At 48.6% G+C, this 23,613-nt stretch overlaps 1 protein-coding gene across 2 annotated transcripts in view; it reads right to left on the bottom strand.

Moving 5' to 3' along the window:
* The window catches only part of INPP5D (inositol polyphosphate-5-phosphatase D), a 149,259-nt gene extending 125,867 nt beyond the window's left edge, over window positions 1–23,392 (bottom strand). Inside the window, exons 1-2 of one of the 2 annotated variants that reach the window (XM_054477564.2) lie at window positions 22,771–23,392; window positions 4,101–4,164 (exon numbers count right to left, since the gene is read on the bottom strand). In XM_054477564.2, the coding sequence (XP_054333539.1) occupies window positions 4,101–4,164; window positions 22,771–22,904 (198 nt within the window). In that variant the 5' untranslated portion in view covers window positions 22,905–23,392. The remainder of the gene's footprint in view (window positions 1–4,100; window positions 4,165–22,770) is intronic. The other variant, XM_054477565.2, reaches the window with a different exon arrangement.
* Between the last annotated feature and the right edge of the window lie 221 nt (window positions 23,393–23,613).

Below are 23,613 nucleotides of genomic sequence, written 5' to 3'. Positions count from 1 at the left end.
CACTGCCCCCAACCCTCCCCCAACCAGGACAAGCAGTGCAAGCTGAGTCCAGAAGGTTCTCAGGGTTTGAGTGGCACAGCAGCTGTTGAACAACTGCTTAACAGTTCCAGAGCCTACTCAGGTCCCTGAAGACACAAAGTCCATAGCCCAAAGAGCAGAGCTGAGGGAGATGGAGTTCCAAAATTTACCCCTCCTTCCCCACCACTCCCAGCACTGCACTGCCTAGAATCCTCTAAAGCACCTCCAGCTCCCTGCTGTCTCCACCCTCCTCCCCAGCAGCTGCCTTGTGCTGGGAGGTATGTGTGTGATCTCTACTTTCCAGCAGTTTCTTGGCAGTCCTTGCCCAAGGCCACATCGCCGACCAAATTGGACTTGAACGCAGATCCCAGCCGGGAATGGAGTCTGCTTTCATTCTAGGGGCACCTCACTGATTTACCACAAAGGACATGCCACCTGGGATCAAATATTATCTACAACCGTGTGAAGGACAAGATGCCAAGCTCTCTGAGAGGCCACATTGCCCTGTCTCTCTGTCCCTCTGAGCAGAGTCCTGGGCTCATCCTTCCCCAGGGGACTCCAGCCAGGCTTGGAAACACCTTCTGGGCTGGAAGGAAGAAAGCTTAGCCGGGGAGGCCAGGAGGCCTGGCTGTGAGTTCCAACTTCCGCAGTTCTCAGCAACACTCATATTTAGAACGAGGGGGTTGGATGAAGTTACAGTGTGCATCCTGCCCTTCCATCTCAGATTTTTTTTTAAGTCTGTGAAAGATGGAGTGAGAGAAAATAATCCCCCAGGTGAGGTAGCTCCTCTCCCTGATTGATACGGGGCTGTCACGGGCTATGACACGCGGGCCAACTCCATGAAGTTGTTCTGCAAAGAACGAAGATATCTTTGGTGTTGACAAGAGAACAGTAGTCCCCGGGAAAAGAGCTAAAGTTACTAAACTAAGAAACAATGAAAGCCTTTCGGTGCTTCACTTGGCAAAGTTTCAGGCCAGATTCTTATGTTGGGGAGCCTCGTATTCTGGTGGCACTGAACAGGCTCAGGTGTCAGGAATGAGTTATTTAGAAACTGTGGCTAAGCTCAGAAAAGACTGTGAGGTTTTGCCTCAACATGAAAAGAGGAACTTGAGTTAAAATAGGCAGAGATCAATAACTGCTAAAGCTTCCCCGAAGGGCTCTGAGTCTGCTTAATTGGGCGTGAGTGTGCACTTGGTCCTCAGTAGACATCTGCTGTCATTTACTCTTGGAGGTAGATTTTCATAGGTGAGTTCACCTAGGAGAATCCTATGAGAATTCCCCTTTATTCACCTTGAAGAGAAACCTCTTCAGACCACCTTAGGCCCACAGCTCCCTGTACCGTCAACTGCAGAGGAGGTCACAGACCTAGTGCTGGGGTCAGGAGAAGATATGTCCAGCAGGGCTGCCCATCTTCTATGAAAGCTGCCCGCCCACTGCCCTGGCTGAGCGGAGACCTTGAGGAGCCACGCTGCACCCATTACTCTGTCCCCATCTCCGAGAGGCAGAGGGGGGCACCTGCTCCAAGACAGCCGATTCATACACAGACTGGCAGCCCCTGAGTGGCTCATGTGGAGAAAGCTATGGAGGCTGAGCCATCAGACTCCCTCTTAGGACGGGGGACTGAGAAGGAAGGCTGCTGGCTGGGAAGAGCGGCCCCACAGAGAAGAGCTGATCCACGGGAGAAGCCGCGTGCAGACCCCATGCTCTTCTAGTTCCAAGGCCCTAGGGCGGCCTTCTCCTTCCTGGCCCTGCACATCTCCACAAAGGCCGCCCACCCTTTACCCCTTACAGAGTCAGCCAAGGCGAGTTTCTGTTCCCTGCACCCCCCCCCCCCCACCACCACCCAGTAGCCTGATGAGGCCCCAGATTTCATCAGCAGTTCCCAGGGTCACAAGACGTCACAGTAGCAAGAGTATGATGGTGACAGAGGGGGCAAACCGGAGACGCAGTCTACACATTTACAGGCGGCGGGTGCCGACTCTACTAGAAGCCACAGAGTCATGTCTTTTCCAGTCATACTTAAAGTTTTCTTCACTTTGAAGGAAGAGAAGAAACCACAAAGGGAAAAAAGATCAAAAGCATCGACCAACTTTTAACTTAAGAGAGTTTGCCGACTCCTCTCAGCAAACCACCTATCACAGATGCCAACTCTGCCAGAACAGCTCATGGCCTCCTAGACTTGAAAAAAGTGGTAGAGGTCATTGAGGCCAACTGCCTGCCCTAGACAGGGCTCCCCTCCACTGGTCACATCCCACACATGGTGAAGAGCCCATGTCAGAGACAGACATTCCCATGGCAAATAGCTGCCAAGCACTGGAAAGGACGTTCTTGTACTAGGTGTGCCAACATCTGCTCCTGGTGACTGCTAAGAACCAGGCCAAACCTGCGGGCGCCCTAGGCCAGTGGAAAGCCTTCAGCAGATGTGCCTTAGAGGCTGCAGTGGACGCAGGGGCAGGAGGATGAGGCAGCCAGCAGCAAAGCCAGCCTAACTACGTGGGGAGTGGTTCTGCTTGAGCCTAAACTCGCATCTCCTAAGGAGGCCTTGCAGCAAACAGCCCCTGGACCGGGCTGCATCACACATGCCCCTTGGGTCTCTCTCAACCACGTCGCTCCTCGAAGCAATTCCTTTCATCCTCATAAGCTGTCTTCCTGAGGGGCGTTCTGCTCACCACACTCTCCCTCTTGACAACTTCTGGAGGACTTTTGCCCCCAGGGACCTGCCTGTGGTCTCCCCACACCTTGAGTCCAGCTCCCTGTCTACTACTGCATCCTAGTTCGCACAAAATGAATCATTCCCTTCAAGCTTTGAAACTGAAGAGTGTACCCTGCCTCTCCCCTCCCACTTCCACTTTCTTTTCGACCAAACTCCTCCAACGCCATCATTGCTCTTCCATGACATGATGTCCAAACCTTTGTCGACCCCGGCTACTCTGCTTGGGACGTGGATGCACTGCTGTGCCTCTTACTCTAGTCCCTGAGAACTGAGCATCTCTCTCTCTCTCTCTCTCTCTCTCACACACACACACACACACACACACACACACACACACACGGGATGAGGAAACTTTGTCTCCTTCCTTCTTGCCACCTCCATGTGCTCTTCATGCAGCCAGATAACAATAGCTCTCCTGGCTTCCACACACTCAGTTGTCACATTTTGTGGCGAGACAAAGCCTTTAGTAAACCGTACTTAGGGTGGCCTTGCTGGGCTTGGATGGGTGCAGCTGATTTTTCCTTTCAAATTTAACTGCAGCCAGGCAGCGTGGCTCACGCCTGTAATCCCAGAACTTTGGGAGGCCAAGGTGGGCAGATCATTCGAGGTCAGGAGTTTAAGACCAGCCTGGCCAACACGGAGAAACCCTATCTCTACCAAAAATACAAAAATCAGCTGCGCATGGTGGCGGGCGCCTGTAATCCCAGCTACTCGGGAGACTGAGGCAGGGGAATCACTTGAACCCGGGAGGTGGAGGTTGCAGGGAACCGAGATCGTGCCACTGCACTCCAGCCTGGGTGACAAGAGTGAAACTCTGTCTCAAAAATAAAAAATATAAAAAAATGAACTGCAAGTTTTGCACATTTTGACTTTGCTTGGTGAAATCAGATGCCGTGAGCACCAGCCTTGGACAGAACAGAGTTCTACAAATGGAAAGGCACTGTTTTGTGCTAGTCTCGCAGCCCCTCAGAAAACACGGTCTGTTCTCCTGTAAGTTCACCTCCCTTCTCTCCCTCCTGAGCCACTTCCTCTCTCCCCTTTGAGAGACTGAAGACAACAGTCGGCCAAGCCACAGCCCCTCCTTTCCCTTCATCTCTGGACAGTCTGCTTCACCTTCGTTTCCTCTTTATACCCATGGGCCACAAATAGCCTGTGGCATGCAACTCCGTCATGTCACAGAGCAGGGTCACTTGGAGGGCCACGGTTTACCAGCTAAGCCACCCCACGGACGCCTGGGAGGAAGCCAGGCTCAGCCAGGCCTTCACGTCCGGCTACCTGCATGTGCGCTTTCTTCCTCATCGTTTACACCCGTTCTCTGCCAGTATCGGCTGAAGTCAGGTTCGGGTTTCTAGGTTTATAACGGACTCACCTGAACAGTGAATTTATCATCTTCATTGGGCAGGATTCTGTAAGTGTAAACACAATTCCGATACCTGAAATAGATCAAAGACGTTATTAGAACCCATGCAGGAAAACCCGGTTTCCTCTTAACTGAAAAGACAAGACTTCCTGACACAGCTTGAGGAATCTGGACACAAAGTCTCTGAATTTAGGAGCTGACCATTCTCTTAAGATGGAGGTGAGTCCTGACGTCCAGCAATCATGGGCTGAGGCACTCTTATTCACCCACTGCTTCTGCTTCCCACCACCAGGAAAAGATGGGAGGGGGGGTCGTTTAGATGAGGACCCGGCAGCTACAGGGTCTGATCTAAAGGAGTCTGCCACGTGGAGGGGCTTTCTTAATCTCTCGGCTGCCAAGAAGATGGAGCAAGAGGGGGTTTTTGCAGGCCAGGCACGGTGGCTCACGCCTGTAATCCCAGCACTTTGGGAGGCTGAGATGGGTGGATCACAAGGTCAAGAGATTGAGACCATCCTGGCCAACACGGTGAAATCCCATCTCTACTAAAAATACAAAAATTAGCTGGACGTGGTGGCACGCGCCTGTAGTCCCAGCTACTTGGGAGGCTGAGGCAGAAGGATCACTTGAACCCAGGAGGCAGAGGTTGCAGTGAGCCGAGAACATGCCACTGCACCCCAGCCTGGCGACAGAGTGAGACTCTGTCTCAAAACAAAACAAAACAAAAAAACAACAAAAAAGAGGGGGTGTTTGAAGAAGAAACACAACTCCAGTGGGCCTGAGCAGAGTGGCCTATGGTGAATGGAAAGCCAGGCACAGCCACAGAGGGGCCACCTGGCAGAGGCAGGGATTACTCAGCACCTCGTTCCCGTTGAGCTCCCTGCCACCCCCAAATGGCTTCATCCTCTTGGACACTATGCCCCGTGGATTATCTCCCAGGGGTTGGCCACCAGCCCTGCCAAGACCTGGATTTGCCCCAGCAGCTGGAGAGCAAGTCTTGGGGTTGTTTCTAACAAGAAAGTCCTAGGAATCCCAGATTCTCTTCTCTTTCTAGAAGCTCTACCTTCCTTTGGCACAGTCATCCCTAATGTGAGGAGGAGACGGTACTTTTTACTTTCCTAAAACTTGTGAGAGGAAAAGGGAGCTGTCAAGTGCTAGCACCTTGGGAGAGGGGCACACTGGGGTGGTCCTCAGCCTGCTGAAACCCTGGCAGCAGCTAACACCCATGGAATCCGTCGGCTGCTGAGGCCAGCAGGCTGTCAGGAGATCGAGGGAAAGCTATTTGGATCTTACGCTCTTACTTAAAGCTGCCGGTCTGTTCCCACCCACCATAATCTTGCCCCATTTTGCTACTTAAGATTCTCATGAGCCTGGAAGGCTTGCCTGGCCCGTAGAGCCCTGTAGACAGGACCAGCCTCTGTAATTAAGCCAGTACTTCAGTGTAGAAGCTCCACACACTCACCCCCTCAGGTACAGGCACTCCACTGAGCATTTACATATGTTATCGATATGTTATTGTTTAACTAGATTTTTTTTTTTTTTTTGGGGACGGAGTCTCACTCTGTCACTCAGGCTGGAGTGCAGTGGCACGATCTCGACTCACTGCAACCTCTGCCTCCCAGGTTCAAGCAGTTCTCCTGCCTCAGCCTCTCAAGTAACTGGGATTACAAACTCCTGCCATCACACTTGGCTAATTTTTGTATTTTTAGTAGAGATGGGGTTTCTTTTTTTTTTTTTTTTTTTTTTTTTGAGATGGAGTTTTGCTCTTGTTGCCCAGGCTGGAGTACAATGGCGCGCAATCTTGGCTCACCGCAAACTCTGCCTCCCGGATTCAAGCAGTTCTCCTGCCTCAGCCTCCCAAGTAGCTGAGATTACAGGCATGTGCCACCACACCCAGCTAATTTTGTATTTTTAGTAGAGATGGGGTTTCTTCATATGGGTCAGGCTGGTCTTGACTCCTGACCTCAGGTGATCCACCCACCTCGGCCTCCCAAAGTGCTGGGATTACAGGCATGAGCCACTGCACCTGACCCTGTTTAACTAGATTTTTAAAAATATAGACTAACTTTAAAAAATGAAAACCATACAGAAAGATATAAAATAAAAAATAAACATCTCCTTCCCCACTCCCATGAGCCCCTCTTCTTAGATTTCCTATTCCTGTTTGCAACTAAGTTCAGAAATTTTAAACATACCCACAAGATTATATATGCATATTTTTTTAGATGCCAATAATATCATACTATATATACCGTTTTCTGAAATTTGTTTTTTTCACCAAAAAAGATCGTAGAGGTCTTCTCAAGCCAAGTGAGAGATGGTTTATTACTATTTTCATCATGTTTCACCATGTGCTGTACACGTGTTGACGTTTATTAGTGATTGTAGATAAATCACTAGAAGGTGACAGCTGGCTAAATGACCTGGAGATTTGCTATTTTGATAGAGACTACCAACTGTCTTCCAATGAAGTCGTGGCCTTTTTTTCTCCTACTAACCGGATATGAATGTGTCTATTTCCCCACACCCTGCCAACTGGCTGTTATCAGACCTTTTAATCTTTGCAGATCTGAGAGGTGAGAATGATAACTTGCTTTAATTTGCCTTTTTTTATGAGAAAAGTCCTTCAGCATGTTCTCATGTTTAGTTATCTGTATTTCTTTTTCTGTGAATTCCCTTCTGTGTCTTTGACTCGCTTATTTTGGTATCATTTTTTGCTTAGTTATGAATAAGACTCTGATATATGCTACAATATATCTTGGAGTTATTTTTAACAGGTTTTTTTTAAAGCTGCGTAGATGTTTTACAATTTTATGTGGCTAATTTTACAATAGTTTATTTTATGGCTTTTGCATCATGGGTACTTCAAAAGAATTTTGAGTAATTTCACTTCCACGTGTCTCTTCACTTCACATAGAAAAGGTGATTTTTCTGTCTTTCTTCCGTGGCTTTAGTCCCCATCCTTCTGCTCCCTGTCCTACCTCCAGAGCCTGAATTGATACAATCATCTTGCATCAGAGACAGCAAGGATGAATCTCTAGTCCAGTGACACTACATCTCCCGGGGACACCTCTGGGACACAGAGAACCACTGGCCTCAGTCCCCTTTGCAGAGCCTGCCAGACAAATGTGGAGATAGCTCAACTCTGCTGTGCTCTTATTTTTCAATGCTCTCTTCCCTTGGCACTTCCTCCTGTAGGTATGCAAATGAGGTGAGGGGTGAGGACAGCCTCTTATTTGGCTGAGGGCAGCTGACTTGTGGAAGAGCTCCAGCCAGCGCAAACATCAGCCTGTAGACAGAGAGGAAGAACATCAGCCTGTAGACAGAGAGAAAGAACATAGTCACGAAGGGAGAGTCAGAGGCAGGCGCACAGAACAGGAAAGACTTTCTGGTTCAATCAAGTGTGGCAGACAAACCTTTATGGCTTTTTCAAAGATGTTCTAGAAACATTGAAACAAAGAAACAGCTCCATGTTACCAAAACAGATCAGAATTCAAAAGCTAGTATAATAGGAAGAAGATACTTCCCCCTTAGACAGTAACATCTCAGCAGATGTTAATGACCCTGCATAGCCAATGCACAGGGCTGGACATTCTGACCCCCAGGGCTGAATCAGTTTCAACCTTCAAGGGAAAACATACAGCACCACCCCACACACACCCCAAAAGCCCCGCCACACACAAGTCATCGGGCGAGCAGTAGTACCAAACCGTATTCCATGGGTGTGGGGGCTCTGCCAAGCGGTGGAGGAGGGTGCTCACTTGGCCTGTCACCCCACCAGCAGTTTGTACTTCACTCTGGTCTTATATACACAAACACATACATGTGCACACACAACATATGCATACATGTGTATACATGTAACATGCATGCATGCATATGTGTATGTACACATGCACATACACATGCACATACACACACAATATCTTACATACAAAATGTTTAAAGCAAAGATTCTACAACTAAATAGTGTTTGGCAATTGCTGCCCTGGAACATAACCTGGAAAACATGCTCACTGCTCTTTGGGGGCAGTGGGTCCTGCCCAGCCCTTCCCCAGCTCTTTGTGGTGATTTGGTAACACCTTGTTACGCTAACACTGGCTCTCAGCTGAGATTACTCCCAGTGACTGGGTGGCCTTTCAGAGTAATCAGATCAGGATTATTCCCATTGGAGATCTGGGTTAGGATAGCACTGGGCCCAACAGTACTTCCTTCTGCTAACAAATGAGATTTGTTCCATTCCCAAATGAAGCGGGGCTTACAGCAAATTTCCCATGTGACTCCCACAGGTGCTGGGTGATGACAGGTGCTCACCCTGTGCTGAGTGTGGAGGCAAAGAAGAGGCAGGACGTTGCCTCTCAGCAGAAGGGCATTCCTAGACCAGGTCAACCCTGATGTGGTACGAGAAGTTCTACTCTAATATGGGAGGACAAGCCCGTGGAAGTAGGAAGAAACATCATCGTGTTTGATTCTTTCAGATAAATCTTAGCATTTCTGTATGGCCATTCCTAGCCAAATGAACACTGACAGCCAGACCCAGGAACATCTTCACCATGGACAGACCCACAGAGAGACAGAGAATCCAACTATAAGATTCAAGAACCTCTTTGTGTTCCTATCTCGCTTTGCTGATCTGCTCCTGTAATTGCTTTTAAATCCTTTTGTGACTCTTGTTACATATCATTTCTAATTTCTAATGTTTTTGTCTGTGTTTTTGCATTTTCTTAAGACTTGTTTTGTTTCTGCAGATTTCTGGACAAGATGGGGTAGGAGAACGAGGGCTGGAAACCCTGCGTTAAAAAAAACCCACAAAAAACCATTTGCACCAATGTAGAAGGACAAGAAAATGTGTGGCAACCTTGGGAAACAAGCTGTTCACCATTCGCCACTCCAAACCTTGAAGAATCGCAGCCAGAGAGAAAGCTAAAGTTGATGAATGAAAAGAGGCCATTTCGTGCTAACCTGGACCCCTCCAGAAGGGAGAAAACATTAACAGGTGGCTCAGCTGGCCAGGAGGTGAGAGATGGGGGTGAGGCTGGCCAAGTATTATTGGGAGCTGGCTGAGCACCCCCACAACAGCTTGAGGGTCCAGTGGGCTATTCCTCGTCTGACAGCTACTCAAAGCCAAGACCCAGGTATGAGGCGCCCCCTCTCCGCCCCTGGAGGGAGCCCATCCTCTGTGTGTCTCACCACACCCTCATCTCTGGCCCTACCACCGGCTGGATCTTGAATTGGCATCTCCCACCCAGTGCCAGTCGTTTTAACCCACTCCCATCTCTGAACAAATCTGATCCAATTGTTCTTGACAGTTCTTTGTCAGAAAAGAAAAATCACCTGACCTATGAAAGCATGTCACCACCCAGAAAAGGGCATTTTCCTAAGGACTCCAAGGAGTTACTTCCATCTTAAATAGAATCCCTGATAAAAATAAATTCTGGACAAGTCTGATTTGTGAACTCAGGAAGATTCGAGAGACCACTGCACATCAGAAATTGGAGGAATTGATTGTGAAAATTGAGCAAACTGAGATAAAGGAAACTGACCGTTAGGGAAGAGCCGGGACGTTTAGAGTCAGAATTTAACACACGACAGAGGCAGGAAATAGCAGCTATGGATTGGAGAAAGTGAACGAGGAAAAAGACACACTCAGGAAAGTGGTACTAGAGGAAAAGACAAAGATTTAACAAAGAGATGGAAGAAGAGAAATACAGAAGCTGATCTCAGTTCTACAGATGCAACAGGGCTTCCTGAAAAGACAGAGATTTTTTTTTTTTGAGATTGAGTTTCGCTCTTGTCACCCAGGCTGGAGTGCAATGGCTCCATCTCGGCTCACTGCAACCTCTGCCTCCCAGGTTCAAGCTATTCTCCTGCCTCAGCCTCCTGAGTAGCTGGGATTACAGGCGCCCGCCACCATGCTTGGCTAATGTTTGTACTTTTAGTAGAGACGGGGTTTCACCATGTTGGCCAGGGTGGTCTTGAACTCCTGACCTCAGGTGATCTGCCTGCTTCAGCCTCCCAAAGTGCTGGGATTACAGGCGTGAGCCACTGTGTCCGGTCCAGAGATCATTTTTTAGAATATAAAAACAAAAAAACAGAAGAGATTAACCAACCTAAGAGCCTGTCACTTGAAAAGTAGGAGATTAAATGGGCAAACCTGTGACAAACAGAATAAAGGAAAGAAACAAATGCAAGTGAGCTGGACAGCCTCCCCCTGCCTCCCCTCCCCCAGCGAGACCCACTTTCTGCCCTTTTCCACCTGCCCTGTGCAGACAGCAAATCTCCAGGGGCTGCTTTACCTAGGTTTGGCTGAAGGGAGGCACCAGCAGGGTGAGTGGAGAGGGGATGGGCTGATTTGTTCCACTGACCCCACCTTGCCTGCTGCAGATCTGCGGGGACAGAGCTCCACCTCTGGAGTCTCCTAGCTTCAGCCCTGCCAGGTTCTGGTGACACAGCTCTGGCCCCTGCCTCTTCAGGTCAGGGGTGGGAATGGATCCTGAAGGTGCCAGCCACTGGCTGCCTTGCCATTCCTGTCTTTATCACTCCTGTTGAACATGCCATCTATTTCCTGCCAGGATCCTGGGCACCACAAACAGTTAGAAATGAGAAAATGAAGATGGCCACAATAAAAGAGAAACCTTACAGTTATACAAAACTATTCACGATTGTTTGCCAGAAATTTTGAAAATCTCAACAAATAGATTGTTCTCTGAAAATTACATATAACTTAACAGAAGTGACATGGGAGGAAATAGAAAACAAGACCAATTCAACACTAAAGAATAAATTGAAGTAAATATTAAAGAATTATCTCTACAAATGGCACTGAGAAGAAGTGACTTTACCAACATTTTTTAAAGTATTTCAAAAATCAGATAATAATTATGCTACATAAATGCCTCCAGAATATTTTGTAAAATATACATGACTCTTAAAACCATAACATAACCAAAATCAGGTAAATCAACCTCAACTACGAATACATATATAAAAATCCTAAATAAGTTTCAGAGTACAATAAAAAAGTATTGTATCAAGAATAGTTCATTGTAATCATGCAAAATGGTTTAACATATATAAACCAAATATAAATATATAAAATTATTTTACCAGGAAATGAAATAAGGGATATAATATAATAATCACAATAGATATTAAAAAGGCATTTGATAAAAATTAAATACTCAGTCCTTCAGAACTCTTTCTAAAACTAGAAGAAGACTGCTTCTTCTTGGACGTGATGAACAGCAACAATTATCTTTTATCAAGTGGTAACTAGGTGACAGAGGCTATCCCATGCCCTTCCCAGGTGGTCCACGGCGATTCTCACAGTATGTCTCCTTGAGGTGGATGTTTTCTTTTTCCAATATTCCCCACTGTAGTGTTTTAGAAATACTGGCCCATGCAATAAGTTATGAAATCTGAATAAGTGTCATAAGTATTTGGAAAGTACACCACAAAACAATGGTAATTTGTAGATGACATGAGAGTCAAACATGAGAGTCAAACAAGAAAATCCCAGAGAAGTAACTAAAAAACAATTTGAAATAATGAAGAGTGAGTAAAGTGACAGAATAAAAGATGAATTTATAAAATCTATAACTTCCCTGTATGTTATCAGTTATAATGAAATGTAGGGGAAAATGTATTCACAATAGTAATAAGAGTATAAGATAATCAGAAGAAATTATAACAATAAATATGCAGAATCTATGTGAAGAAAATTACAAAATTTAAAATAATAGGGACAACCATATTTGTTAAGACTGAATATTACCAAATGTCAATTTACACCAGCTATGTTATGGATTTTGTACAATTCCAATCAAAGTCCCAATAGTAGTTTTCCCCAACTTGGCAATATTATTAGCTGGTTCACCTGGAAGAATAGATATGAAAATCACCTAAAATAAAATATTTTATAAAATTAGGTGGTATAATTGTTATGATATTGGTGAAAGAAAAGCAGATATACATGGAACAGAGTACAAACACAAAGAAAGATATATGACTTAAAATATGGTAAAAGAGGAACCCCAAAGGGTAAAGGAATGTTATTCAGTAAGAGGTTTTGGGAAAGATGATTAGTTGAGAAAAATACACATAAATCATTTTTTTTTTTTCTCCTTTTTTTGAGGCAGAGTCTCACTCTGTGGCCCAGGTTGGAGTGTAGAGGCGCAATCTTGGCTCACTGCAACCTCTGCCTCCTGGGTTCAGACAATTCTCCCACCTCAGCCTCCCAGGTAGCTGGAACTATAGGCACGCACCACCACGCTCAGCTAATTTTTATTTTTATTTTTTTGTATTTTTAGTAGAGACAGGATTTCACTATGTTAGCCAGGATGGTCTCGATCTCCCGACCTCTGGTGATCCGGCCGCCTCGGCCTCCCAAAGTGCTGTGATTACAGGTGTGAGCCACTGTGCCCAGCCTCTGTATCCTACATCATTATTAAATTAATTCCAGAGAGATTAAAAGGTTCAATGTAAAACAAACAAACAAAAACAAAAGTAAAAAACCCATAACTGCTTTATTTGTTTTTACCAAGTACTGTGCTAAAAACATGATATATATTTTCCATCCAATCTGCCCCACAACATTACCACATAGGTATTCTTAGCCCTGGTTTTTGAAAGGGGAACCAGGGCCCAGTGGAATTCAATAAACTGCTGGATCCTGGCCAGGCACGGTGGCTCACGCCTGTAATCCCAGCACTTTGGGAGGCCAAGGCGAGCGGATCACAAGGTCAGGAGTTTGAAACCAGCCTGGGCAATATGGTGAAACCCCGTCTCTACTAAAAAATATAAAAATTAGCTGGGCATGGTGGCAGGCGCCTGTAATCCCAGCTACTTGGGAGACTGAGGCAGAAGAATCACTTGAAACCGGGAGGCAGAGGTTTGCAGTGAGCCAAGATCACACCATTGCACTCCAGCCTAGGCGACAGACTGAGACTCCATCTCAAAAAAAAAAAAACAACCTGCTGAATCCTTAGCCCAAATCTATTAGCTCCAAAGGCTCTGTCGTAACCCCCCTACCTTGCACAAGAAGAAACAAGTGAATTTCTGTGTGCAGAGGGATTCTCTGCATTGAAAAGCGAAGGGAGAAAAAAGGAAAAGACTGATAGACTTCACTATATAAAAATTTACAGTCCCTGAATGTCAAAAAAAATCATAAAACTTAAAGGAAAATCACAATGAAAATATTTGCAACAAGTGTGATATAAACTTGTGCAAGTAGATAACAGAAAAACTATAGCTTCAATAGAAAAATGGCAGAGAATTGAACAGACCATTCACGAAAGAGGGATTATGAAGGTCAATCACTCTATCAAATAAGCTCAACATGACCACAATCAAATGCAAATCAAAATGAACATTCACCACCTTCACCTTGCAATGCATTGTGTTTTGAAATGAAAATATTCAGAATAGGAAGGTTAGAATGAGGCGGGCACTCTCTTGTACAGCTTACTGGTGCATATATGGAAAAAAATTTCTGGAAAGCAATGTATCATTCTGTATCAAGAGCCTTAAAAACATTCCTGTCTCTTGATCTAGTAATTCCACTCCTCGGAATCTATAACCAGACATGTTTATAACATTTCTGCAAAAGACCTTCATTGGTCATATTTATAACAACAAAATGCTATTGATAACTTAAATATCTGATCATAGAAGAATCATTTCATAAAGTGTGGCACATCATGTAATAGAATCCTGTACATCCATTAAATATGATCATTAGGAAGAAAACCTAACTAAATGGGAAAATGCTAATGCTGCTAGAAATCTCAGAGTAAAATTAAAATACGATATTTAGGAAGAAATCCTAACTAAATGGGAAAATGCTAATGCTGCTAGAAATCTCAGACTAAAATTATATATATACATGTAATACATGTGTATACAAAATGGAAATTACATACATACAGGGAGGTAGAGAGAAGAAGAAGATACACCAGCGAATTAACAATGTTTATGCTAGTGTCTCAGTGATGGGGTGGTTACTTTTCTGCTTTTTGCTTTGTACTTTCTGTGCTTTGTATAAATACCATTTTTTAAAATGACTCTAAAGAACAGGACGTCGCTGTTTATCAGATCTATTTGTTTCTCCATTGCCACTGACAGCTGTGTGGTCCAGCAAGCCTCTCTGCTCTGGGGAGGTCCCAGCTGATCTCTCGGAGCCAGCCCTCTGTGGGGTTGTTTACAATAAGTATTGAACCCAAACTGTTAGGGTCCTGCACTTGTTAATATGGTGTTTTTCTAATGAAAAGGGACAATGGGAGCGTGAAGTGAGCAGGGGAGAGAATCTGGTCCCCACGTGCTGCCGCACCTGTCAACCCTGAGTCCCCCGGTCATGGGACACGCTGTGCTCCTTCCATCGTCCTCAGCCCCAGGACTTCAGTCCCCTCTGCACCCACCCCCTCAATTGGAGCCTAGTAGTCTGCAGATGCCTGCCTTTCTTCCTGACGTCATGTTCATTGCCCCTGGTTTCACTCCATGTGCCTCTGTGCCCCCATCCCTTCCTCCTGCCGGCTTCCAGGCTCCCAGCCCTGTCCCCAGCAGCCTCCGTCACAGGGGCATCACTCAGTCCTCTTCCTGCTTCCATCTCTCTGAGTGTTGCCTCAAGTGACAGCTCAGCATCCCCCGGAGGCCTCCAGGAAGTTTCCGAAGCAATCCTCTGCCCCCATTCTCCTCTCTCCTCTGTATGGAATGTTCTTCACAGATGGGTCCTGTACTCCTCCGCTTCTGAGATGTCACTAGTCACTTTTAGCTCATAAAGACTAATTGCCAGCACTATTTTTTTTTTTTTAGATGGAGTCTAGCTCTGTCACCCAGGCTGGAGTGCAGTGGCACAATCTCGGCTCACTGCAACCTCCACCTCCTGGGATCAAGCAATTCTCCTGCCTCAGCCTCCCAAGTAGCTGGGATTACAGGCACCCGCCACCATGCCCAGCTACATTTTTTGTACTTTTAGTAGAGACAGGGTTTCACTGTGTTGGCCAGGCTGGTCTCAAACTCCTGACCTCATGATCCGCCCGCCTCGGCCTCCCAAAGTACTGGGATTACAGGTGTGAGCCACCACACCTGATCACCAGCATTTTTTTTTTCTTTGAGACAGAGTTTCGCTCTTGTTGCCCAGGCTGGAGTGCAAGGGCACCATCTTGGCTCACCACAACCTCCGCCTCCCGGGTTCAAGCAATTCTCCTGCCTCAGCCTCCCAAGTAGCTGGGATTACAGGCATGTGCCACCATCCCTGGCTAATTTTGTATTTTTAGTAAAGATGGGGTTTCTCCATGTTGGCCAGGCTGGTCTTGAACTCCCGACCTCAGGTGATCCACCCACCTCGGCCTCCCAAAGTGCTGGGATTACAGGCGTGAGCCACCTTGCCCAGCACCGGCATGATTTTCATGTGTGCGAAGCATTCGGTGGGTGCTTACCACATGCCTGGCCTTGGGCTATAAATGTCACTCACATCTTTCCATTTTATCCTCTCAATAACCCAAGGAAACAAGGAAAAGACAAACAACCCTGTTTTCTAAATGTGTAAAGGATCTGAATTGACATTTCTCCAAATACAAATGGCCATTAAGCATTAGAAAAGATATTTGACATCATTAGCCATTAGAGAAATGCAAATTAAAACCACAGTAAGACATCACTTCACACCAACTAGGATGGCTATAATAAAAAAGATAATAACAAGTGCTGGTAGGGAAGTGGAGATATTGGAACCCTCAGATGTTGCTGGTAGGAATGCAAAATGGTGGATCCACCAAGGAAAACAGTTTAGCAGTTCCTCAAAGTGTTAGACTTAAATGACCCAGCAATTCTGCTCCTAGATATAGACCCAAGAATATTGAAAATATATGTTTGCACAAAACCTTGTATATGAATGTTCATCGCAGCATTATTCATTATAGCCCAAAAGTGGAAACAACCCAAATGCCTGTCAACTGATGAATGGATAAACAAAATTGGTTCTTTCAATACAGTGGCTCATTAGTCAGCCCTGGAGAGGAATGATTCATGCCACAACACAGATGAAGCCTGACAGCATTGTGCTCAGTGAAAGAAGCTGGCCCCAAAGTCCACATGTTGTATGTTTCCAGTTATGAAACATCCGGAAAAGATAAATCCATAGGCAAAAAGTCATTTAGTTGTTGCCAGGGGTTGGGTGGAGAGGGAATAGGGAGTGACTGCTATGGGTACACGGTTTCTTTTCTTTTCGAGGTATTGAGAATGTCCTGGAATTAGACAGTGGTGTTGGTTTCACAACATTGTGAATGCACTAAAAACACAATAAAGAATTGTATACCAGGTCCAGGTGCGGTGGCTCACGCCTGTAATCCCAGCACTTTGGGAGGCCTAGGCGGGCAGATCACCTGAGGTCAGGAGTTTGAGACCAGCCTAGCCAACGTGGTGAAACCTCGTCTCTACTAAAAATACAAAAATTAGCTGGGTGTGGTGGCAGGCACCTGTAATCCCAGCTATTTGGGAAGCTGAGGCAGAGGATTGCTTGAATTCAGGAGGCGGAGGTTACAGTGAGCCAAGACCACACCATTGCATTCCAGCTTGGGCAACAAGGGTGAGACTCTGTCTCAAAAAGAAAAAAAAAAAAATTAGCCGGGTGTGGTGGCACGCGCCTGTAATCCCAGCTACTCAGGAGGCTGAGGCAGGAGAATCACTTCAACCCGGGAGATAGAGGTTGCAGTGCGCCGAGATCATGCCACTGCACTCCAGCCTGGGCAACAGAGCAAGACTCTGTCTCGGGAAAAAAAAAAATTAAGAATTGCACACCATAGAAAGGGTGATTGTATGGAATATGAATTATACCTCAATCTGAAAAAATAACCCAATGAGTGGGCTTTGGCCTTGTCATCCTCATTCCACCCATGAAGATGCTGGGTTGGCACAGGAAGGTTAGCATTTTGCAAATGCAGCACACCAGAGCCAGCAGACCACAGAGCCTTGCTCCTCAGGAGTGCACAACATGGAACGAATTATAGAGGGAAGAGCAGAGCTCCTCTCACTCTATGTCTGGGGTGGGGAGAAAGGCCTGGCTGCGAGGACCACATGTCTTCATGATGCAAGGGCTCATGTGCAGGGAGATGGCACCAACTGATTGAGAAGTGCTGATGTGAGGCTGCATGCAGCGGCTCACACTTGTAATGCCAGCACTTCGGGAGGCTGAGGTGGGAGAACCACCTGATTCCAGGAGTTGGGGGCCAGCCTGGGCAACATAGCAAAACCCTGTCTCTACATAAAAAAGATTAGCCAGGCTTGGTGACTTGCACCTGGAATACCAGCTACTCGGGAAACTGAGGCAGTAGGATCTCTTGATCAAGCAAGGCTGCAGTGAGCCGTGATTGTGCCACTGCACTCCAGCCTGGGCAACAGCAAGAGACCCTGTCTCAAAAAAAAAAAAAAAAAAAAAGGCCAGGTGCAGTGGCTCACACCTGTAATCCCAGCACTTTGGGAGGCCGAGGCAGGTGGATCATGAGGTCAGGAGTTCGAGACCAGCCTAGCCAACATGGTGAAACCCCATCGCTACTAAAAATACAAAAATTAGCCAGGTATGGTGGTGGGTACCTGTAATTCCAGCTACTCAGGAAGCTGAGGCAGAAGAATTGCTTGAATCCTGGAGGTGGAGGTTGCAGTGAGCCAAGATCACGCCACTGCACTTCAGCCTGGGTGACACAGCGAGACTCCGTCTCAAAAAAAAAAAAAGAAAGAAAGAAAGAAAAAGCCTGGGTGCAGTGGCTCATGCCTGTAATCTCAGCACTTTGGGAGGCCGAAGAGGCCAGATCACCTGAGGATAATACCAAAAAAAAAAAAAATTAGCCCGGTGTGGTGGCAGGCACCTGTAATCCCAGCTGCTTGGGAGGCTGAAGTAGGAGAATTGCTTAATCCTGGGAGGCGGAGGTTGCAGTGAGCCAAGATTGTACCACTGCACTCCAACCTGGGCAACAGAGCAAGACTCTGTCAAAAAAAAAAAAAAACCCAAGAAGTGCTGATTGTGTTTATGAATTTATGAATTTAACCTACCAGGTAGACAAACATGCAAAGCACCAAAGCTGGAGCCTATCTCTGGACCCGAAAGGACTTTTCTGGGGGGCTGAGCATAGGCACAGAAAACCTGGAGACTCCATTTTAACATGCTTGCTCCACATCACTTCGCATGGAAGATACAGTTAGTGAGTGAAATACATATGCCTTCCAGGGCACATACCCCTTCCTGGTTGGTCTTGCATGTAGAGAGAAAACCCAGCACAGTTAGCCTTGGATAAAGCCCCTTGGCCTGCTCTCTGGTGTGAACCAGATGTCAGTAGCTCTGGCTACTGCCTGGGCCAGCATTTTTTCCCACTGACTGTCAATATCAGATATGAAAAATAGTGCCTTATTGCATTTGCACAAAAATAATTAAGTGTGCGTTTTAAGTGTCTATTTTACTGAAGCTTCGAAAGGGAGACTTAGCCACCCACTCACACCACAGCTTTCCAACTCTGTTGGACTCTCTGAGGTTAGGAGTTTCGCCCTCCCAAGTCCCTTCTCTGCGGCTCCATCACCAGAAGTTCCCTCTCCAGGCTTTGCCCCGCCCCACACAGGCCACCTTATGTTCTCTGTTTCTCGCTTCCAGGAAGATCATGCATGCAAGTCCTGTTATTTGTTAGTCCTGTATTTGTTAGTCCTGTAAACTAGGCCTCTTCTGTAAACCGCTCTGCACCTTGGTTTCCCCATCTGTAAAGTGGGGATAATAGGACTTCCTTTGAAGGTCTTCGTGGACATCAAATGAGTCAATATAAGCCTAGAATGGTGCCTGGCACATAGCTCTTTGGAAGCTGCCTGCTGTTATTAGGCAGAGCAGGTTGGTAACAACCTTCTGTCAGTGAAGCAAGGTCTGTCCGGTGCACTGTCTACACTGCCCCTGGGAAGGGGTGAGCCAGACCCTGCCATGGTGCCTGGGTGGCCTGTGGAAGGCCACATGTGGAGGGAAACCAAAACCACACTGTCAGCTGTGGCTAGACCAGGCATTGGGTTCTGAGCCAAAGGCAGCCACGTGCCTTCGCCTACCCCATGAGGGAAGCCCCCTCTCTCTGGAGTGGTTGGCTGGGAACACGGCCCTCCTGGGCAACTCCAGGCTGGATGGCAGCCAGCTGAGCCAGCCACCCTAGGCCTGATCCCGGGCCCCAGCTGCTTCTGCAGAGAGGGCAGCATGTATCCTGACGTTGGGCCTTTGATCACCTTTGCCTGTGCAGATTGCACAAGGGGATGCCAGCTTGGCCGACCCATGGACCCTTGCATTGACTGACCCCATTCCCAAAGCATCTCTTCTTTGCAACATGAGGCCCTGCCAGGTGTGCTGGCCCCTACGTGGCAGGAGAGGGCATGAGCCTGACCGCTCTTAATGTCTCCCATCCACGATGTGCCCAACATCGCCTCAAGGCACCCACAGACTCCCCCCGGAGCAGGGCCAACTCTGCCGGGGGATTTGAGTGGGGACGAGGTGGGGACGACATAGGCCCTGCTTAGAAGAGCCCCTGGCTGCAAGACGGCAGAGTTGGACCCAAACCAGGCAGCTATCTGCTGGAGTCTTCCCACTGCAACTCTCTGTGTCCTGAGATGGAGCCCAGGCTCCCTGTCAAGCAGGGCTTTCCAAGCTGCTGAGGTGAGATCAAAGCTTTCCTGCCCAGTGGTAGGTGACGGGGCTGACCTCTCTCGAGGAAATGCAGGGTTTGCAGGGTGTGGGCAGAATGTGCCCTCCTAAGTCACATGGGTGGCACCGAATTGCAGCCCTGTCTTTTGATGTCCAACCCCCGCTCAAGTCCATTTACATAGTCAAATCCTGTTCTCTTTCCTGAGCACAAAGGCCCCTCCCTGGTGAGGCTGCTCTCAGTTCCTGAAACTCCAGGCACACTTGCCCAAACCATCAGGTGGAGACTCCAGCCGTTGTCCCCTTGCCCACCAGAAGGGGCCTGGGAGGGAGGGCTGCTGGGGCCCAGGCAGGATGAGGTCAGGGCACCTGGGGGATCTGAGGGGCCATGGGGCAGGTATACTTTTCCCATGGGCTTTGCTAGGGTAGGAGGGTGAGCGTATGGCTTCCTTCTGCAGTCACTCCTAGAGCAGGGTGGCTCCAGGCTTCCAGGGCTAGGGGGCAAAACCTGCTACTTCTGCAGCCGCAGAAAACCCGGCTGCCCTGCACACCCCTCAGCCTGGGACTGCCTGCCTCTGCTGTCTCCATCAGGCCACGGTGACTCTGCAGGGAACACAGAAAACTAAGGGTGGTGGGGTTTGTTTTTCAAGAAGTTCAATCTCTTTGCTTTAAATGACTGGCTTTTTTTTTTTTTTTTTTTTTATGCCCTTCCTGCCTGTTTTGGTGTCAAAGGCTGCTTTCTTTCAAGAAACAAGGTGTTGGAAGATGACAGTTTGTTATCATTCATTTAATTAGTTTTTAGTTTTAAAATCTCCGTAATTGGCAAAATCCAGGGTGGCAGCCATATGAAGCCTGCAGATGTATGGAAAGTCTGCAGGTCCATAGCATCCCACAGCCTACAGTGGAGCCTGACCCTGCAGGAAGGGAAGCTTCCCACCCTGAGCAGAGGAGGAAGGGGAACCCTGAGCCCAGGGTTTGTCTGGCCAAGGGGTGGGGCTCCTGGTGTTTGCAGCCCAGCAGCCTCAGGATAGGAGGCTGACGAGGCTTCGGCTAAGAGGATAGTGGACATCTGTAGGCACCACAGGTCCCTCTCTAAGGAGCAGACACTGCACACCCATCATGACTCTGAGAGTAACTCAGTGCAGACAAGGTTTCAGAGAGAAGAGGAGGAGGAAGGAATACGAGAACTGGCCTGGATCCCAGCAGTTTTGCCCCCAGCCAGCATGGTGGACAAAGGCCTCAGGCTCTCTGCACTCTGTCTACCCCCTGAAAAGCCAGGGCTGTCGCACCAGAGCTTCTCCAAGGCCTCTCCAGCTCTGACTCTGGCTCAGGCTGATCCTAGACGTTAAGATGCTCACGGCTTGGAGTCAGAGAGACCCACGCCCCATGTCTGTAACCTGAGCAACCACAAAGCAAGCCCTGGTCAAAGGGCTGCGGTGAAGGTTAACGAGATGGGGCCCTGGAAGGCCTCAGCTCAGCCAACACCAAACAGCCAGGACAAGATCCCACTGGGCCAGGAGAGAAATCCAAGTAATCCACATGGGCTGGGTGGAGTCAGACTGGGCTTGTGAGATGCCTAAGAGAATCTTCCTGCACCTTCTAAGGCCACAGCAGGTCCCCACTGGGGAAGTCCAGGCAGCCTGGGCCTGCGTTCCTTCCCCTGAGGTATGAGAGAGGGGGTACAGGAAACCAGTCTTTGGAGGTGGGGCTGCAGACTGTCAGCACAGGCCAGCGACCAGCTGTGAGCCTGGCTTGGTTTCCAGTGCCCCAGCTGACCCTGTAAACACTCTGGCTCCCCTTGCTTCTTTCTCCAGCCCCGCAAGGCTACATGCATGCCCCGCTGGACTGGGAGCAGGAGAGGTTGGGCCACAGGCTGCTGGTCTCAGCTGCAGCCTCTGGGGGCAGATGGCCGTGGCTTTGACTGTTGTCACTCACTTAACCTGCGAGGGCCTTAGATTTCTCATCTGCAAAGTGGGGCTTTTAACAGGACCTTCACTTTAGGTTGTGGTGAGGATGAAATGGGCTAACAAATGCTTAGCATGGCAGGTCCTAGCTGTGAGTCAGTATTCAAAACAGGTCTGGGTTCATCACCCACTTCCCCTCCTGCCTGGAGAAAGGCAAGGCCCTGGCTGCTCGGGGGAACATTTCTGCCAGCCCAGGGATGCTACTTGAGATGTTCAGGTGGACACGCCCTTCCCTGACTACACTCCGGCACTGCCTGAGGCCCCGGCAAAATGATTAGACCAAGAGCTTCAGGGCAAGGGCCTCCTTCAGACACTGGACAGGAAGGGGGTTTTAGAAAGGAACCTTCAGCAAATGGCTGGTTCCTCCATTGTTAGCACAGCTGGTACATTCAGTAACATCCCCAACCGGGCAGTGGGAGGAGTTGATGGTGACAGAGACCTAAATTGAAGGGGTGGGGGGTGGGCAGCAGTCACAGCCGAGTGCTCAGGAGAGAGAAGAGGCTGCTCGCTGGTGGTAATGGTGACTTCCTCAGCTCTCAGGCCCCTGAAAGCAGCTTCTGAGTGAACGGAAAGTACTTTCTTGATTAAACTCACCCCATATTCTTGGCTCGCCAAACAACAGCTGCTTCCAGGGGCCCGAAGCCTGGGTGCTCCAGGAACGGTCCCCCTTGCAACTTTTGCTCTTCTCAGGGTTTCTGAGCTGGGCATATTTGAGCTGATCTCTAACACACCCACCTCCACAGAGCCCTGAGCCTCCTCCTGGCTCAAAAAGCCCAAACTCCCTTCTCTCAGTCCCCAGACTCCAAGGAAGCCACAAGGTCCACACAGCTCATGGGAAGCTGGGGTGTAAGATCAGGCCTCAGAGTGGTTCTGACAGCTCCAAGGCTGCAAAACCTGCCACGAGACCAGCTCTCTGAACTCCAAGGACAAGGTCCATGACAGGGTGGCGGGGAAGTGTGCATATCAGATCACTCTGTCCTGTGACATAAGAACAACCCATCCCAATGCTGGGCCCCCTCTGAGCCCCTCTGTCATCTCTGTGCCCGGGGAGGGAGCAGGTTGTACTCACAGCACGCAGAGCGCGTATGCCCGGGAGATGGACTCGCTGGCACGCACGAGGAAGCTCCCGTCCTTGCCCGTCCTGGAGAGCAGCTCCTCCGCCTTGGAGCGGGTGATGTTGCCGTGGTTCCAGCAGGGGACCATGGTGGGCGTGGGCCTCCTTGGCCGGGCCGGCGGGCACCCCCAGGACCCACACACCACCGAGGGGAGCGGAGGCCCCTCCACTGCAACCTGCCGCTTGTTGCCTCTTGGTGGCCTCGGCTGCTGCCACCAGCTTAACTGACTGACTTCCTGTTTCAGGCACTCAGTGAGGGAAAGGAAACCGAGCTGCGGAGAACTTCCTCATTACAGAAACCAAGCGACAGAGAGAGAGAAAGAGAGAGAGGGGGGCCCTGGCCGTCCACCGTCCCCCACACCCTGCCACAGCCGCCGCAGCTCCCTCGCCGGCCCTCTCCTTCCTGGCAACAGGTCGCAGCCTACAATTGAAGTGTCCAGTGGCAGCTGAAGTCCCCCTGGGTGGAATGACCAGCTCCGGAGATGTCAGGAGAGTTGTGGCCACTTCTGAAGAAGCATGGCCTAGCAGGCATGGGTGGGCCAGGGGAGTGGTTCTTCTGCTGCCGAGCTGACGCCCACTTGGGATGCCACGCCCTAGACAGGCCCCCGAGCCTTCTGCTCTCCCCCAGGGCTTTTCAACACCCACCCTGAACCTCCAAAACACCCAAGGGGGCACAGCTTCTCAACTGGGACTATGGCCTGCCCAGGACAGAGCCAACTTGACGGGGAGGGGACAGTCGAGCCCCACCCCTCCCCCTTAGAGACTCCCAGCGGCCTGGGTGCTGGGAGACCTTGGCCG

The sequence above is a fragment of the Pongo pygmaeus genome, chromosome 11 (assembly GCF_028885625.2).
Source record: "Pongo pygmaeus isolate AG05252 chromosome 11, NHGRI_mPonPyg2-v2.0_pri, whole genome shotgun sequence".
NCBI classification, from domain to species: Eukaryota; Metazoa; Chordata; class Mammalia; order Primates; family Hominidae; genus Pongo; species Pongo pygmaeus.
Note: the sequence above shows the minus strand (reverse complement) of the source record. Positions and strands in the feature narration are given on the sequence as shown.